The sequence below is a fragment of the Panicum hallii genome, chromosome 3 (assembly GCF_002211085.1).
Source record: "Panicum hallii strain FIL2 chromosome 3, PHallii_v3.1, whole genome shotgun sequence".
Classification (NCBI taxonomy): Eukaryota; Viridiplantae; Streptophyta; class Magnoliopsida; order Poales; family Poaceae; genus Panicum; species Panicum hallii.
The window spans coordinates 12,197,062-12,215,309 of NC_038044.1; the positions used below are offsets into that span (position 1 = coordinate 12,197,062).

Sequence of the window (18,248 nt, forward strand, 5' to 3'; positions counted from 1 at the left end):
GTGGATGGTTATGACTCGTTCATAACATTCACAGACGATTATTCCCGTTATGGATACATTTATCCAATTAAAGAAAGATCGGAGGCTTTGGATAAGTTTAAAATATTCAAGGCCGAAGTAGAAAATCAACACGATTTAAAGATTAAAATCGTAAGATCCGATCGTGGAGGGGAATACTACGGTCGACATACCCAATATGGCCAAGTTCCAGGACCTTTTGCAAAGTTTCTGATGGAACAAGGTATAGTAGCCCAGTACTCGATGCCGGGCGAGCCTCAGCAGAACGGAGTAGCTGAAAGACGCAATCGCACCCTAATGGACATGGTGCGAAGCATGATCAGTTACTCTACGTTGCCAGTGAGTTTATGGATGAAGGCACTAAAAACCACCATTCACATTCTCAACAGAGTTCCAAGTAAATCGGTGCCGAAAACGCCGTACGAAATGTGGACAGGAAGAGTGCCCTCACTTAATCACCTACGGGTGTGGGGGAGTCCTGCTGAGGCAAAAGTGTTTAACCCGACCATTGCAAAACTAGATTCGAGAACGGTATCTTGCCATTTTATTGGTTATCCAGAAAGGTCAAAGGGTTTTCGTTTCTACTGCCCAGACAGATCGACGAAATTTGTAGAAACGAGGCATGCAGTTTTTCTTGAGGATCAAATGATCCGGGGGAGCGGCACAGCAAGGAAAATTGATCTTGAGGAGAAGAGGGTGTATACACCCAATCCCGTGATTCAGGAATCTTTTTTCCCGCTGCCCGTTGTGTTTGCACCGCCAGTGCAAGTCACTGCGATGCCAACACCTGTAATGGCTCCTTCTGTGGTGACGATGAATGAGGAACCCATTCATCAGGCTCCTGACGAGCCAGTTGCCGCACAAGAAGAGGAGCACCAGCAGCCCCAAATAGATGAGGCACCGCAGGCTCAGGCCCACAGGAGACCTCAAAGAATAAGGAAGCGCGCTATTTCTAACGACTATGAAGTCTATAATAGCGAAGAAATTCAAATGGAAGATGATCCCACTTCATTTGAAGAAGCCATGAGAAGTGAACATTCGTCGAAATGGCTTGACGCTATGGAAGACGAAATAAAATCGATGAGTACCAACAAAGTGTGGGACCTAGAGGAGATTCCTAAAGGAACCAAAACAGTAGGCTGCAAATGGATCTACAAAACCAAATATGACTCTCAAGGGAATATAGATAAATTTAAAGCACGACTCGTGGCTAAAGGATACACACAAAGAGAAGGAATTGATTACAACGAGACATTTTCCCCAGTCTCTTGTAAAGGTTCTTTCAGAATCATAATGGCTCTTGTAGCTCATTACGATCTAGAATTACATCAGATGGATGTGAAGACAGCATTCCTTAACGGAGATTTAGATGAAACCGTCTACATGGCACAGCCGAAAGGTTTTGTCGTGAAAGGCAAAGAAAAATTGGGATGCCGTCTGAGGAAATCGATTTATGGGCTAAAACAAGCTTCAAGACAGTGGTACTTCAAGTTCGATAAGACAATAAAAGAATTCGGGTTTAAAGAAAATGTCGAGGACAATTGCGTTTACGCAAAGTTCAAGAATGGAAAGTACGCCTTTCTAATCTTGTATGTGGATGATATTCTACTGGCAAGTAGCGATGTCAATCTGCTATTAGAAACGAAAAAGTTTTTATCCTCGCATTTCGAGATGAAAGACCTCGGTGAAGCAAGATTCGTTCTAGGAATCGAGATTCATCGAGACAGATTAAAAGGGGTATTAGGACTGTCTCAAAAGACATATATAGAAAAGGTCCTGAAGAAATTTAATATGCACAAATGTAGTGCCTCACCTGCACCTATTGTTAAGGGCGACAGATATGGGGAATTCCAATGCCCCAAGACTCAGTATGAGATCGATAAAATGAAAATGGTACCATATGCTTCTGCTGTGGGAAGCTTACAGTATGCACAAGTATGCACACGCCCTGACATAGCTTACGTTACCGAGTTACTTGGCAGATTCCAGAGTAATCCAGGACCAGAACACTGGAAATTGGTAAAGAAGGTTCTGCGCTATTTGCAAGGAACCAAAGGCCTCATGTTAACGTACAAGAAAACAGAATCTCTGCGTATTGTAGGATACTCAGATTCCGATTACGCAGGAGATGACAGAAAATCCACGTCAGGATATGTGTTCACCCTATCTGGGGGAGCAATATCGTGGAAAAGTTGCAAACAAACCGTCACTACATCGTCCACAATGTATGCCGAGTTTGTTGCGTGTTATGAGGCTACAGGGCAGGTGAACTGGCTAAAGAAGTTCGTACCCGGTCTGAGAATGGTTGATAACATATCTAAACCATTACAGTTGTACTGCGATAACGAGCCCGCAGTAATGTATGCTCACAACAACAAGACAAGTGGTGCTGCCAAACACATAGATATAAAATATTATGTTGTGAAAGATAAAGTCCGAGATCAGATTATAAATCTTGAGCATATAAGCACAGTGAAAATGCTTGCGGATCCGCTAACGAAAGGCTTACCACCCAACGTGTTCAAGGAACACGTAGCCGGCATGGGGCTAAGGGATAGCCTGTGATTTTCGGACTACAAGGGCCCAAAAGGTTAAAGAATCGCTTTCTGAATAGAGGAGTATATTGTAGCTGTTGAATCTATCGGCGATTGACCGTGACGATAAAGCATGCTCTATGTACAAATCCATGAAGAAGCGAGAAAGTAAAGGAAAGAAAACACAGAGTGAGATCAAGGGGGAGACTGTTAGGTTGATCTCCTAAACCCCCTCGGAGTCCCAACGGATCCGAGAGGGCCTTGCCCTCACGCGCCCTGATCGGGGGCGGTACCAGCACGATCTAGCTGGTGGGCCCCCCGTCGCACTGCGCCATATAAAAGGAGGTGGGGGCCAGCGGCACATGGTACGAGATTCACCGGTGCCGCCGCCGCTTCACCGACACAACCCTAACCCTAGCCGATCTAGAGGAGAGGCGCAGCAGCGACGGGAAGCGTCACCGCCGGCACCCTCGATACCCTCTGCCTCGACCCGAACCTGTGCACGCGTCCTCGACCTCGATCTCGACCACCGCAAGCCCGTACGTCTACGGCCGGACCACCCCGAGCTCCCCGCGCAGCACCACCATGGCGGGCACGTTTGCGTCAGCTGCTGGACTAGGCCACGAGGGTATGCTGTGCTCCTCTCTCTCTATTACTCTTTGCATTACCCGATTAAACCATTGCACAGAGGTTTTTCCTAATCTAATCGCGCGGTAGCGGATCCTATATTATTATCACAATCATCACCCCTGTGCAGGCAAGATACGTTGTCCACTGGGGGCAACTCTCGCGGCTTCTAGTCGAGTGGGAGCGAAGCAAGTGCAGAAAATGGGGACGGAGGTGATGGGTTTAGTCAGCTTGCTCAAACGGTGGCGGATGACATTGCAGTTCGCCCAGAGTAATAACACGTCAGCGTCATCCATTTCAAGTAGTGGTAATAATCACAACAAATTAACAATATAGTACATGTATATTGAGGCTTGGCTGTGAAATAACTCCTCCCTAGCTCTTTCCCAATACACAAAGTTTGTTTCTTGCAACGTGCAGGGTAGGACTTTGGTGACTTTGGTGTCCGGCCAGTGCTTTGGATGTTCGCAGGTGCTGTGTTTTGTGGTGTCCGTCAAGAACGAAAATTGATAATTCGGATCTTTCTGTAGCAATGCAACATTGGTATATATTGCAGTTATTTCAATAGTTATAGTAAAGGTAAACAAAAGCAATGCCAATAGGAAAAAAAAGGGTAGCTGACTTCAGCGAGTATTTTCGATACAACACTCACAGTGACGAGAAACGTACTCCCTCCATCGTCCCATAACGAATGCAACTCTCGCTTTTTGACGAGTCAAACAATTTCAAGATTGATCAAATTTATACAAATATTACTAATATTTATGTTACAAAATAAGTATCATTAGATCAATCATGTAATATATTTTTATACTAAATTTATTTGGAGATATAAATGTTAGTAATTTTTTTATAAATTTTATCAAACCTAAAACTGTTTGATTCCTCGGGAAGCGAGAGTCGTATTTTTTTAAGGACGGAAGGAGTAGGCTGAGAGCCAAACCAAGATTCTCGTATCATAGCGGGTGGCACAAACACTGGAAAGACGCTCTTATCCTTGTTCAGTTTGTCATCAATCTTATTTTTTCTACTCATGCTAATGTAATTGAACATGTATGGATTATGTAGTTATTCACTAAAACTGATGTATTTGTGGTTTCCATTATTTACAATCTACTTTCTCTGTTATAAATTATTAGGTATTTTAGCTTTTCTAAATACATACATCTAGTCTATTTACTCAACTCGTTACCTGCATAACGCTATAACCCTCACAATGTCAGATACGCTGCCTATAGAACTTCGCAGAATGTGTGCTCCCCTCCCCAATCAGGGGTTAGGTATCCGATCCTTCGAGTGAAACCTTCTTTTGCGAGAACGGCGGATGCAATTGGCTCGGTTTCGAGTGGGCGTTTGGTTCCAAGTTCCAACGGATCCAACTGTACCCTGTAGGCTGTAGCCAACGAAATGCCCTTCTTTCGCCCTTCACCCGCCCGCCCGCGGCGCCACGGCGGCGAGGGAAGACAAGCACGCCTCTCCCTTCCGCTTCCGTGGCCCGCTCGCGCCCCATCGGGAGCTGTCCTCCAACCAAGGGTCCCTCTGTGCCTCCTTCCGCCGGAGGGGGCCACGCCACCTGCCCCGCCGGCAGTCGAAGGGACCCCTCCTGCCGGCGTCGTCGTCCTACTCCTCCTCGGCGCTGGTGGACCGCCGCGGGGAGGGGACTCCTTCGAGCTTGGGTCGGTTTCTTCTGCACTTGTAAGGAACCCTAACCTTGCTTGGTTGTTTGTCCTGTTCCGCGGGATCTTTTCTGCGATGCCACCTCTGAGCGATCCAATCCAGATCTTCCTGATCCAACCGGCACTCTTTGTTGCGAAATCCTTTGCTGCGTGGAGGGGGTACTGTTAGAAGCTAGTAAATTTTGCAAAGAAATCTTAGGGGTTCAACTCGATCCCCACGGCCACAGGGCCCATGTTTGGGTGGAGATAGACCAAAGTGGTCTGCTTGTTTTCTGCTGTTGTGCTCGTGGCTACATAACGTTCTTGCGCCTGAATCATCTGATAACCTGCTCAATTGGCACGGACGTTACTAGTTTGGTACAATGATCTCGGCATTTAGTATCATCGTTGTTCACGTAATCCTGAAAAGGCTCAAAGCATCGATTCATACTTCATTGCAAAATGTGCACCGTAGGATTCTTCTTCTTTTTTTTTCCTGAATGGCTTGTTTATGTTGAGCGAAATCTGCATTTGTCCATAATTGTTGACCTATTTCATGGGAAATTGCTTATTACTTCCTTAATTTATTCCAGCAATTCATTACTCAATTAAAAAAACCTTCTTTCCCAAACTAGCACCACCAGTACCAGTTACAAGTTGGGTGTTTCAAATATCACTCCTGCTCCGCATTAAGTCCAGCTCTTATAGTAAAAGAGAAGATAGTATTTTTGGAACATGATAAGAAAATGAACTTTTTTTGTGTGGTAAGCACACAGTTCTTGTGGTATGGAAGATCCAGTCGGACTTCGTCCATGCACATAATGCTTCTGACTTGATACATTGTAACATTAATCAAACATGTTAGTTGTTCATCAGTCGCAGGATATAAAATTTAGTCCTAATGTGCAATGAATACCCCTGTAAGAAATTATTTTGACACTTTAGTTAGTATCATCATTATTGTACTATAAAAAGACAGAAGTGTCTGCAGGTTACATGTCAAATTATGCTTCCACAATTTTCTGTGGGCATGTTGGGGCTAGATTTCATGCTGATCGAGTTACAGAAGTAAAATTGCAGTGTTTCAAACTTTCAATTCAAACTATGCAGCAGCATGCGTGACCTATATGACAGTATTAATCTCTTAGGGTTAGGGCTTGTTTGGATAACACAACTCCCTCCCAATACATGTGGAGTTGAGTGGAAAATCAACAAATTTTCCTATCAGTCCCTCCAAATACACATGTATTGGATGGGATTATTCTCTATCCAAACAAAGCTTGTAGTGTTTTCCATTATCCAAACAAGTTTTTATTGTATGGGATTATTGAGATGGAATTATACGCATGTAGTGAACTTTGATGTTTCATAAATATAACTCAGAAGTAATATGCCATTAATATTTCTGTTTATTTTGTTTGATATTATCTTATTTTTCTAATTACTAAATATTTTATTTCTTGATTGCCAGCTGAACTTTGATTTAGACTATGGATCTGGAGACAGAGAATCGTCTTGCTTCTTTACTACTTGAAGAGGCGCGGAGATTACAGTTAGAAGCTGACAGGGAAGGTGTTCATGCATATCTTCGAAAGCCTAATGTAAGGCATCGTCCAAACTCTCGGTTCCTCACGGCTACAGTTCGTGGAGTTCAGCAAGGTTAGCATTGTGCTCCTTTGAAATGCCCTTGTGTGATTACTTGATTGGTGTAGCTTTATTTTGAGTTTATTGAATCATTTGTCACTCTTTTTCTATATTTTTCTGTGGTCAATTGTTCATGAAGAAAAAGTAGAAAACAATTAAACAGTTGCAATCATGTGGTCTTTTAAGAACTCTACTTGGCTCTTGCTTCCTGTGTAGGACTCATGTTACTTTTTTCTTGAAATTACACCAAGTAGTTCTTTCATACATTTTTCTGTATTGAAATATGCTGTTGGCCTGCAGCGAACCGTGTTGTGGAAGTCAATGAAATGTGGCGTGCCAGGGAAAAAGAGCTTGAGTTGGAGTCAAAGGTGAAAAGCAGAAGTAGCAAGAGTAAGGATCTTGATGACTCAAGAGGTGAGAAGCGTAAAAGTGACTCAAGAAACCATAGCTCCAGCTCAAGGGTTGAACAAGAAGGGATCACTTATAGTAATTCCTACTCAGACCAGGAGGATGGTCTGGGGGATGATGAAATTGAAAGATTTCTTCATTCAAGGTCAGTTATAATATTCAGTATGTCCATTTTTTCTAGATGGAACGCCTGACATGTAACAATTTTTTTTTTTACTCTGCTGATCTTATGAAAAGCATGCGATCTGTCCACCTCCTCATAGCAGCACATTATTCTATTCGTGGGTGCTTGTGTTACTTTTCTACAGCTGTTGATAACATGTGCAATTTGTTTCCTATTTTGTTAGGGTGAAGCGAGGACGTGGGGCTGTTGGCTCTAGGATGGACGAGCCCGGTCCATACCTTGATTTGTTGTCCCATCATAAAGACGAGCCTAGTCCTGACATCCGTGTGGAAGAAAAATGGGAACGCCGAGTGCAAGGCCCAGAGAAGCCTTCGTTTTTGAGATCCAAGTCTCCTGATGATTATTGGCATAAGGAAGTGTTGGATGGAAAGCCATCAAGCTCCGATCCACAGAGCAAGAAAGAAAAGAAAAGGAAATCAGAGAAAAAAGATAAGAGAGATAAAAATAAGGAAAAGTACAAGAAGAAATCCAAAAATTGCAATCATCACCGCCACAAAAGCCAAAGAAGGGAGTGATGTGCATGTTTGCTAAACAGGAAATTGTGCACAATGGTTCTGCCCTTAAAGAGGCAGCTAGTTGGTTGTTGCTGTAACTTGAAATTTGTTTGTATGGAAAATCGACAGTGCAGAATGGACTATGGTTCATATCAGAGTGTTGTTGCATAGTTGTGGTGTTGAAGTCTAACCCTTATCCTAACGTAATTAAGTTAACATCTAAAAGAGCATTATGTTTCTTTGGCTGGCACACATAACATGTCCAACTTGGCAACATCTATGTATTGGATGAGCTTGCATGGCAATCTATTAATTACGTGGTTCGTAGGTTAATAAACGTGCTCAAGAGTTTGTTCCCCGCCAGATGGCATTCACGGATTTGGCAGCGCAACTTGTCTACTGTTACAATTGACAGCAACTGGCTGTCAATGTTTGAGATCAAACACCATTTTGTGAGATCTTTTAGTTCCTCCAAAATGGACCTAAAATTTGTAGCATGGATCTTCAACATGCACTGGTTACATTGGCTTTAGAAAACCTCCATGTTTCCCAGTTTATGAATTGATGTCAAGTAGACGATTCCTTTCAAAAAAGAAAAAAAAAGAACTCAAGTAGGCGATATATACAGTGCCACATCCAGACATCGCAATGTATAGGGCGTACATGCTTCAATGAATTGGTGTGTTTGGAGAATTGGAGCGAGTATAATGCCATCAGGGAAAAAAAAGATGCAGACATAATTAAAAAAAACTGGGGTGTTGTCAGATCATTCAGAGCCAGCAAGAATACAGAACATTAAATATGAAATTCCAATTCAGAATTATTTTACAGGACTAACTCTTGAATCATACCACTGAAAGAGAGAGTGTTTGTTCATATGTGGTTATGCGAAGACTTTACAACATTACCACAACTCAAAAATCCTCGAAACAAAAGAAAATCATCCTCTAATTCTGAAGACTAAAGCCATGCAATCTATGGTCTCTGTACAGTATAATGCCATCGAATGTAACATACAGTAAAAGAACTACCTGCAACAGAAGATGGGAAAAAGCATAAGATAAAGTCAAAGAGATATAGCTTGCAAGTTGCAAGGAAAGATAAACAGAATGCTTTGTGTTGGCAGTAATTCCAAGCAAACAGCAGTTGATAAAATTGGTCTAAAAGACATTTTTCATACAGCCATACAGAATGTGCACGATTGCGAAAAACACGAAATGCTGTGCAGTAAGAAATATAAAGATGGCTTCAGCACAAGTGTTGAAACTAGTGATGTTCAGGAGTAGCTGTTCCAGTTTCTTCCACTGAAAGTCAGATAATTCAGATGTGCGGAATTGTTTCATTAGGCCAAACAGGATTCAAGAGACGATTGAAACACAATATGGATCTAGAGGTGAGCTGATGCTTTCCCGTTCCTTACACTTAAAAGTAATAAAGCATGTTTTGTTTTGTTTTTGAGGGAACCAAAGCCTGTTCTTTAGCCAGGAAGCTTAGCAGCTACCTATATAACTAGCTCTTGTAAATAATTTGGAAAGCTAGTCATTATCCCATGTGAAAACCAAATGTTAATTCCCATCCAATGCACATAATAAATTAAGCACCCAAGAATAAATGACAGTACTCTGAATAGAGGATTTCCCAGCTGCACTGCTTATTTTTGTCCTCGCCAACCACAGTTGCTCATATTGAAGTATTCTGCTAAAATCATGTAGAAAATTCCAGTATGATAAATGACCAGACATGACCGTGACATCAAGTTTCTTTTGTGAAAGAAAATCATGATGTCTACTTCACTTAAACCTAAAACAAAAATGAAATGTTCCCCCCATACATCTTTGCTGCCACTTTTTTTTTGAGGGGGTTGCTGCCACTTTTTTGGTACTATGATAGTCCAAACTGAGAAAAATATTTAAAATTTCAGGATGAACAGGAGCTGTCAACAAAAGAGATGCACATTCCTTCATAGCACAAACTACTGCAAAAGAAAAGAACTGTGATCTGCCAGTTTCCCAATTTCGGAACTCAGAAGTATCATCGGACGGAAAACCACAAGAAACCACAGAGAAATTCAGAAGCATTATCACCTACCTGCAGGAACGAATGAATCAACTGCGTCGAACAACTCAGCCGACCACAAATGGGCCAATCTCGCCGTTGCGCATGGCGCGGGCGACCTCATTGGCTACTACCAGGCAGGTGGACACCCAGCCGGCGAGCACCGCCCACACCATGTCCACGATGCAAACCGCGACTCCCCACGGCATCGTCATCCTTGCTCCTTCTCCTCAGCCGCCCCCAAGGAGGCAATTCCACGAACACCTTCCCTGCAATCCGCAAGCATGGTTGAACCGAGGAGGAGATCGCATAAATTTTCGACGAATTCATGACAAGCGATAGGAAGAGAACTCACCTCTTATCTTGCGGATGTCGTCAGCACGCAAGAACCGAAATAAACTCCGATTAGCGCCAGTCCTAGTTCCAATCAACCATGACAGGGAATCAGCGAGGATCTTAAGCACCAGTAATCGGAGAAAAAGGTTTGCGTCGCCAAGACGGTGTTTGATAAGAGATGGGGATCGATTTCGTTACCGTCCTTGCCACCAAACCCTCGTTTCGCCCTTCCCGCTCCTGTTTGGCCGGCCACCAAAGCGGGGGAATCTTCAACAGGATCAGGACACGGACAGAGATGACCTTTGTTCTTGCTGTCGCACCAAGAACCAACACAAATCCGCCACTTAGTGATCAACTGCAATCCCACCACCTCCACAATGGATTCTTTAATCAGCATGACAATTTGTTCTAAGCAGACAATTAAATAGAGATGGAGAGTTGAAGAGTCTTTCACCTTTCTCGCTTGGTTTCCCCATCTTCTTTGCCTGCCTTCCACAACAACCTTTCACTTTCACCTTCGTAGTTCTTTTCTTTTCTTTTGCCAAGCAATTTAAGATTCAAGAAACAACTAGTACCCCTCAGAAGAACCAACTGGAGGACGCCACATAAGAGCTCACAACCTGTGAGACTCTGACTGCATATGCTGAAACTTTATCCAATCTGGGTTAGTCAGGAGGATTTGGACACGTCCAAGCGACAAGCGATCTTGTCCGCAATCAGAATCAAGGCTTCTGTTTCGCAGAGAGAGAGAGAGAGAGAGAGAGAGAGAGAGAGAGAGAGAGTCAAGGGCTTCTGATGGGCAGTTCGCCAGACACGTGCCCCTGCCGCGTCACAGGATAACAAGAAGGGCAGCTAGCCGAAATTCCACTTGTCGCGCTCGCTCGTACACCACATTATCCGTTCCGAGCGGGCCGCGCCAGAGTGCACAGAAGCTGATTGTTTGGTGTGGCAATTCTGTTCTTACAAACCTACGAACAGTTTAGATACGTAGAAAAACTGAAAAAGAGAGCGATGGCTGCTCTATTTACAGGCAGCCTCCTGCCTGTTTTGGACTTTGCATCAACCACCATGGTTACTCTGCCTTGCATCCACAGCATGTTTCGTACAACTCATGCATGTCACATATGTCACCCCCGTTACCCAAGTACATCATATATGTATTTCGTTTATCATACAGAAAGCCAACTGCATCAGAAGCAGGGCACGCCCAGTTTCTTCTACCTACATGGTGCGACTGACTTTTACTTCGGAATTCTGATGAAGACTTGTGGTAAACTTAAAACCTCTCTGCGGGGACCACCACTGGCCGTGCCTCCACGCGCTTCCTTTCAGAAAGGTAAGGGCCCCGTCTCACCGCATCATTCAACTGCACCATAACGTTTTTGTTTTGCTGGTTAGCATTCACGACTCAGGCAGCAAAAATGGCAGATGCTGGACCTTCGAGAGCGTACCTTTCCAATGAGTTCAGATAGACTTTTTTCATGCAGAAGATGCGAGGACAATAAAGACTTGTTGATTGCCACACAGCAGTTGTACCGAGCTTCCATGCCTACAACAGAGAATAAATGTTACCACTGAAATAATTGGTCCATTAAATAGAAATTAGCATAGCCCATGATAGGATTAGTAATTATGGATGACTTAAGCACGACATCATAGTCAGTTCTAGCCAGTTGCACAAAAACATTTTCAAATGCTAAAAGAAATATAAATCTGCTGAGCTCCTGTTGAAACAAGTTTAGATGGTTACAATTACTTCATTAGGACCAGATGTATTAATTCAGTACCAAGTTTCGTTGTCTCCATTGTTGGATCTGTAACAAGTCTGATTATCTCTGAATTTAAGCAAACCTCCCTTAAGCACCATTCCCGGACAACCAGTCCTGATATTACTCTGTAGCCCTGCAGACATTCAAGGGCATGTGTTCAGGGGAAAAAAACTGTAGATGCAAGAAATTCATCTGGTTGCGCACAATACCGATATCCAAGCTAATGAGATAAGAAAATACTTATTTATGCAAAAGTATCTTTAACTAGCATCAGCTACTTACAGCTATCCGTATATCCGGGTCTTGTTGCAGAATTGATAGAAGAAGAGCCTGGAAAACAATAAGGCCAAAAAAATACCCAACTAAGCAAGGCAGAACCATAAGCAATTAAGATAAATGGGCAGAAAAGGTGTTGCTACTAACTGAAGGAGTTAATTTTGAACTGTTTGCTGCGGTGGTATAGACCAAGCGCTTCAAGTACTCTTCAGCTTGACCATCCAGTTTCATTTGGTCTTCTTGCCTATCAGCACCACAGATGCTCCCAAAGGCATGTAAAGCAGCCTGAACATGTATCATAACACGTAAAAGGTATAGTTTCTGACAATATGATTGCTTTACCAGCAGCAACAAGGGCAGTGGAACAAGAAGAAAATATGTACACGAACTTACCAGCTGTCTACCTCTGCCCTGTCGGTCAAAGGATGTCTCAACAACATGTCTAGCAACATTTGATGATGTCAGCAGGAAATGTGCCCCTTGAGTTGCTATTTTATCATAAAATCAAACAAACAATAAGGGTGTGCTATGGCAACCTGGAGAAAACTCCAATACTAACAAGCAGAATCATGACTTACTTGTACCAATTAGACCTAAGGTTTCCAATGCACTCTCAATTTCATCAGTATTCTGGCTTTCTTCCATCTTCAATATTTTGTCTATCACCGCGAGCAGGTTTGTAACACCTAACAAGGAGGAAATCCTGATCAAGTCTGCCTAGTTCCTCATGTAAGAAGACCAGAGAAGATGAGTCTCGATAACATTTAAATCAGGATGATGAGAAGTCTTTTTATAGGAGATGATGAATAGTTAATGCAATAAAGATTCTTCAATGCACAAAGTTGTGGAGCAATTAGTGAACAAAAGTCTGGCAACTGAAAATAATGATACCTACAAGATTGGTCTATCACTGTGAAAGCATCAGCTGAAGAAAGAAGCCTCCCGCTAATTAATGCTGCTCTTGACCGTATAACAGAATCAGCTGAGGAATCACTGCACACGGAAAGAAAAGACAACATAGAATAGCTGAAAAAATAACAGAAGAAAACACGGAGGCATAGAGGAATAAGGCAGGTACTTGATCACATCACTTATAAGTTGAATCAAGTTGGTCTTCAGCAGGAAAGTATTGCTGTGAGGGTGTTCAACAAGCTGCAGTGTGACAAAAAGACACAATTAGCCAAAATATATAGCTTCTCCCAGAAATTCCAGAATCTTTTAAGTCATTGATCATTATGACTCATTCGATAGCAAAATACCTATGACTCCAGGATTATATAGTATGGTGACAAGGGATGATAGGCAAGAAAGAAACCACAATTATAACAATACGATGACACTGATTGCCTTAAGCATGTAATATGAAACAATACTAGTGCAAGTCTTTTGCAAATGAATCACGATTCCTGAGCCAATACACAATGCACACCATCACACAAAGCCAAAATAGGCCTGTTCCATCAGACGTACTGGCAGAAATCCTTTTTCAGTTCCAGATAGAAATCCTTTTATGAAAAAAACACATAAATCAAAGTATTTGCAACGACCCTCATGGAGGAAGCCAAACATAAAGTGGCACAGATGAACGGAACAAAATATCCTTTTACCTCATATAGGACCTCCAGCGCGCTGAGGGTTTTAAGCATATCCCTTCTATCTTTTATTTCATCTTCAAATATGCTGAGAAGGTTTGAATCACGAATGGCAGTAGCAGTATAACTTGAAACAGTGAAGAGCTTGGCTATCAAAGATAGAATACGAATCCGTGCCTACAATGGCAATAAAGATGAAAAAAAATCTAATCATGTTGTGGCTTGCAGATAAACAGTAAGAGCATACAGTAAAACATAGACAAGCACTTCACTCTATTTTTTAATCTTATTCTGTTAGCAACCAGGAAAGGGAAATGCGCAGACATTTGAAAATATTGAAGATAAATAACTAGAGTGATTATGATTACAACTTCTGCTCCAAAATAGATGATATCCTAGGATGCATGCAGGAACTTTGGCCATTACTATTACAAATATACTCTTGCAGCCACATGAAAATGATATTAACAGATTCCTCATACATTAGTATTTGTGTGCCATTATCAAAACAAAAAAAGCTTTTTTTTTCCCAAGCAAGTTGAGGTAGGCTAGAGATGAAACCAACAGGAGTGACAAGCAAAGATGATATAGTATATATCAGAGTAGAAATGTAGCAGCAATAGTAATGATTATATTAGATTTTAATGATATACACTTATGTATTATTGATTAACTGGTATGTTTTAAAGCTCGTGCTTGCTTCTGTTGTTGTGCATGTAGGCGGGCATTGGTCCACAAGGGCGTTTATTGGTTAGTTCTGCAAAATTGTGTCAGAATAATGGACACGCGATGCGTACCAAAGAGGATGACTGAGATGCCACTCTGTCAAGTTGCACGGATCCTTGACCATCGGGTGGGAATATGATTTCCTATAAACAGGAAAGAAATAGACTAAAATATGACTCCAATATCCATCGAACAGAGAAGATGTTGAATACTTCAAGATGAATTGATGGACTCACAGCTCCTTTAGGAATTTCTGCTAAACGCTTCACAGCATCCAGAATGATTGCTGAAATCTCTTCATCTCTGCGGAAATCGAAGATATCAATAAGAAATTGTCACCAAGTTACAATGCATATGATGCAATGTGTTAAATGAAGTTTATGAGTGTAAATAAATTACCCCTCAATCAAACAATTGATTAGAACAGGATACAGATTGTGCTGCACAACTGTTTCCACCGCAGCAGCACTATCTTCAGCTTTGTCAAGAAGATAGAGTACCTGATATAGTTATATCGAATTCTTTCACAGTCAGTGGCTACAGACATTGTTTTCCCAAAAGTGTTTAGAACATTTTCCAAACTGACATGAAAAACAGCATACATGAAAGGGGATTTGCATGAGTTGGCAAACCACACAAGTGCGCTGCTAGCACACAAAATTCACTGTGACTTTTACTCTAGACTAGATGAGTTGAATCCATATTAAATAATCTTGAAGGTTACGGGATCCAAATCTAAAAAAAATATGTAGTAGAAGGAAATTGTGCTTTATGCATTTGCCATCTCAACAAAGCAAACAGATGAAACTACAACAAAAATCCATAGTATGCACTTATAAAATGGATACAGAAGTTAGACTGTTAAGAGTCAAATAGAGAGAACAGATGAAACCACAATTTTTTTGGTATGTGCAAAATGGATAACAGAAACTAGACTCAAATAAAGACAGCAACTTTCGTAAATAGCATGCACATAGAAAACCGATTCAGATACATACAGCTTTGCAGGCTAATTTTCTGATGCTGTTTGAGTCTGTGAGCAATCCAGCTTGAATAAATGCCTGGAAGATAAAAGTGCAATTAAGACTTTAGTTGTCAATATGTATAAGAATTAAGCCATAGTTCTCACAAAGAAGATACAATGATCATTTTGTAAGATATTTTTACTATGTTGATCTAGGTAAGAGTTGTAGGTAGACATGTCTAGATAAAAAATTGGAGGGAGAATGTTACACATACACCATAGCTTGGCAGAAGCGATGCTCCATATCTTGAAGAAAATACTTTGTCTAAGCATTCTGTGACAGTTTCAACCATCCCAGGTACATCTGCTTCACTCTGCAATGCCCTACATGATGAAGACAAATTACAACAGCAATCAACAAAACAGGATGGCGAACATAAGCTGCCAGTAGACAATGTATGTGAGGCGCTTACTAGAAAATTTGGCTTTGTTAATGTAAGAGAACATCTCAAAACATAAGCTTCAAACATGTTAAGACATTACATATAACACAGGAACATACGACAAGCGACAACTCAAAACATTGGAGGAAGGAAAAGAGGCTTACCCTAACAGCTTAGGCAGAGGACATCGTTCCAGGAACTGCCTCACAGTATCATCACTATGCAACCCTGCAACAAATGAAATACAGATTCAGTCACCTAGTCACCACATGACTAACATTCTCCATCTTTCAAAAGTTTAACTAGTCCTTTTAAAATTCAAGTCTTCAATATGCACTACTTCAGCAGACAGATGTACTTCTCTTAAAATCATTCTGTCCGGAATCTGCCTGTCCTACTTGTCACCCCCCTTCTGGTGGGGAAAAATAGCTTTGCACCAAAACATACTCGGGCGCAAAGACACGCATCGATCGAAGGTGCAAATACAAGCCATTAGCATTCCAGCTTCAAAATCAAACTAGAAATAGTCACAAGTTCGCTGATAAAACTGGAGGTAGTAACACTACAGGCCTACATCAGCATATGCAATCATATTGTCCAACCAATAGCAGAATCAAGCAGCGAATCGATCGAATGCCGAAGTAAGCCCCCGCCCCAGTCAGGATACCCTACTAGGGTTCCAGCGCACCGAGCTCCACACCCGCGGTGACCCGATCCGTTCTCACGACCAGAGACAAGCAAAACCCCTCCTCCCAGACGGAGCAACCCAGAACGGCGGCGCCCCAAACGTGAGCAACTAACTCCCCCCAAAACCGAATGGGGGGTAAGGAAGGAGATATTGCCTGGGTAGGACGCGAAGTCGCCAGCCGCCTGAAGCATCGCGCCCAGCTCTCCCGGCGCCGGCGAGGGCTCCATCCCCGTGCTGTTCCGCGCCGCGCTTCTCTTCTTCTGGGTTTTGGCTTGGGGAAGGAGAAAGACCAGCACGCACGCACCACCGGCCACGCCGCTCTACTCGGGTCCGACCCAAAAGAGCCTCGAGTCACTAGCGAAGTAGCGAGTCGTCGTCTCGTCGACGGGCAGTGCTTCAGTCAGTGGGAACCAGGCACGGCGGCACAGGGACACCGGGCACGGCTGCTGCTTGCCGCGTGGGCGGGTGCCCGGGCGGCGTGGCGCTCCGCGCTCACGGCAGCGGGCCCGGAGAGGGGAACGTCTCTATCCGGAACAGCCCGCGGTGATTGGGCCGTGTAGAAGTGTCTTCGAGCGCTCGAAGTCCCGGGGCCGGAACCTCTCCAACTGTCAGTTTAATTTGTGGGCCTTATTTAGCTTGGGCCGTTCGAGCTTTCCTAAAAGGAGTAGCCGGCATCAGTCGGTGGAAAAAATATAATCAGGTGAAAGGACTCTGGACCACAGTTATTAGGATCGGACCGACCGGCCGGTCCGACGGTTAAACTGGGAACCGGAGCATCGGCCGGTTTGGTCCACGTAAAAGATTGTCTATGCAATCAAATCAGGTTAAACTGTTCGGTTTCTCTGAAAAACCGGAATAAAATCAGGCTTCCGAACCGCGGTCTGACCGCTGGACATAGGTCACCTCGGACTCGCAAGCGCAGAAAAGGTGGGACGGGTGGGTGGAAAATTTTGTGCAAAAATGTGTGGGAGAAGGGTTTGAGCCTAGGTTTAGGGTACGAAGTGGAGAAACATACCACTACACCACATCGTGGCTTGTGTTTTTTTTAGAAAACTAACTCTATTTAAACAGGTTTGAAACAGTGGTTCGATCGGTTGGACCAATAAACCATTAAATCGAGCACCCTAGCGGTTTGATGACCGGTCGGTCTTAACAACTATGCTCTGGACCTCCAAGTTGCCCCGTAAAAAAATTAAAAAAAAAACTTTTGAATCATCAGATTTGGGCTTGCAGTACATTACAGCCCATTCATGTCTTGTATAGCCTGAATTAAACACGCATGGCCTAGCAGACACTGAAAAGAAGCGCCTCGTTCGTTTTTGGGAAAGGTAAGTGAACAACCACATTGTACTAGTACAGTTGTACCTACTGCTTAACGATAATGTATACTAATTTCTACCAGCTGGGAGACTTTGTGTCCTCTGGGCTCTGGCATTTCAGAACTTAGATAGCATCTTCAGTAGCTCGGTATGAACATCCGATCAGCACTTGTTTTCGCCTCCCTTCCCTGGCATCTTAGATGACAATATTCCACGAGATGAGCTTGTCTCTACCGGACTATAGCCACCTACCTACGGGTGTTTGGTTTCTCTAAAGCTTATTTTAAAACCCATCATACCAGGTGATGCTAATTAGGAGTATTAAATATAGATTAATAATAAAATAAATTTCATAACGCCTAAGCTTATTCACGAGGCGAATCCAGTCCATGTGATGGTACAGTAAATATGTGCTAATCATAGATTAATTAGACTTAATAGATTCGTCTCGTGGATAATCCTAGGCTCATGCAGTTGGTTTTATAATTAGCTTATGTTTAGTCTTTTTATTTGATA

General features: G+C 42.7%; 2 protein-coding genes and 1 long non-coding RNA gene across 3 annotated transcripts; 1 reads left to right on the forward strand and 2 right to left on the reverse strand.

The window, feature by feature from the left end:
- The first annotated feature begins 4,527 nt into the window (after window positions 1-4,527).
- Window positions 4,528-7,734, forward strand: LOC112888101 (protein PXR1-like). Its single transcript, XM_025954454.1, has 4 exons — window positions 4,528-4,874; window positions 6,306-6,493; window positions 6,779-7,031; window positions 7,234-7,734. The coding sequence occupies exons 2-4, from the start codon at window positions 6,325-6,327 to the stop codon at window positions 7,583-7,585; spliced, it is 774 nt and encodes a 257-aa protein (XP_025810239.1). The 5' UTR covers window positions 4,528-4,874; window positions 6,306-6,324; the 3' UTR covers window positions 7,586-7,734.
- Window positions 7,735-8,304: 570 nt separating this feature from the next.
- On the reverse strand, window positions 8,305-9,539 carry LOC112885914. The gene is made up of 2 exons (XR_003227290.1): window positions 9,186-9,539; window positions 8,305-8,595 (listed from the first exon to the last, which is right to left on the reverse strand). It is a non-coding gene; the product is annotated as an uncharacterized LOC112885914 (long non-coding RNA).
- A 1,400-nt stretch (window positions 9,540-10,939) lies between these two features.
- LOC112885913 lies at window positions 10,940-16,809 on the reverse strand. The gene is made up of 17 exons (XM_025951612.1): window positions 16,568-16,809; window positions 15,890-15,953; window positions 15,558-15,666; window positions 15,317-15,379; window positions 14,718-14,818; window positions 14,555-14,621; window positions 14,390-14,461; window positions 13,608-13,769; window positions 13,079-13,152; window positions 12,896-12,993; window positions 12,579-12,686; window positions 12,394-12,488; window positions 12,148-12,285; window positions 12,007-12,054; window positions 11,743-11,857; window positions 11,407-11,504; window positions 10,940-11,321 (listed from the first exon to the last, which is right to left on the reverse strand). The coding sequence occupies exons 1-17, from the start codon at window positions 16,638-16,640 to the stop codon at window positions 11,232-11,234; spliced, it is 1,575 nt and encodes a 524-aa protein (XP_025807397.1). The 5' UTR covers window positions 16,641-16,809; the 3' UTR covers window positions 10,940-11,231.
- Between the last annotated feature and the right edge of the window lie 1,439 nt (window positions 16,810-18,248).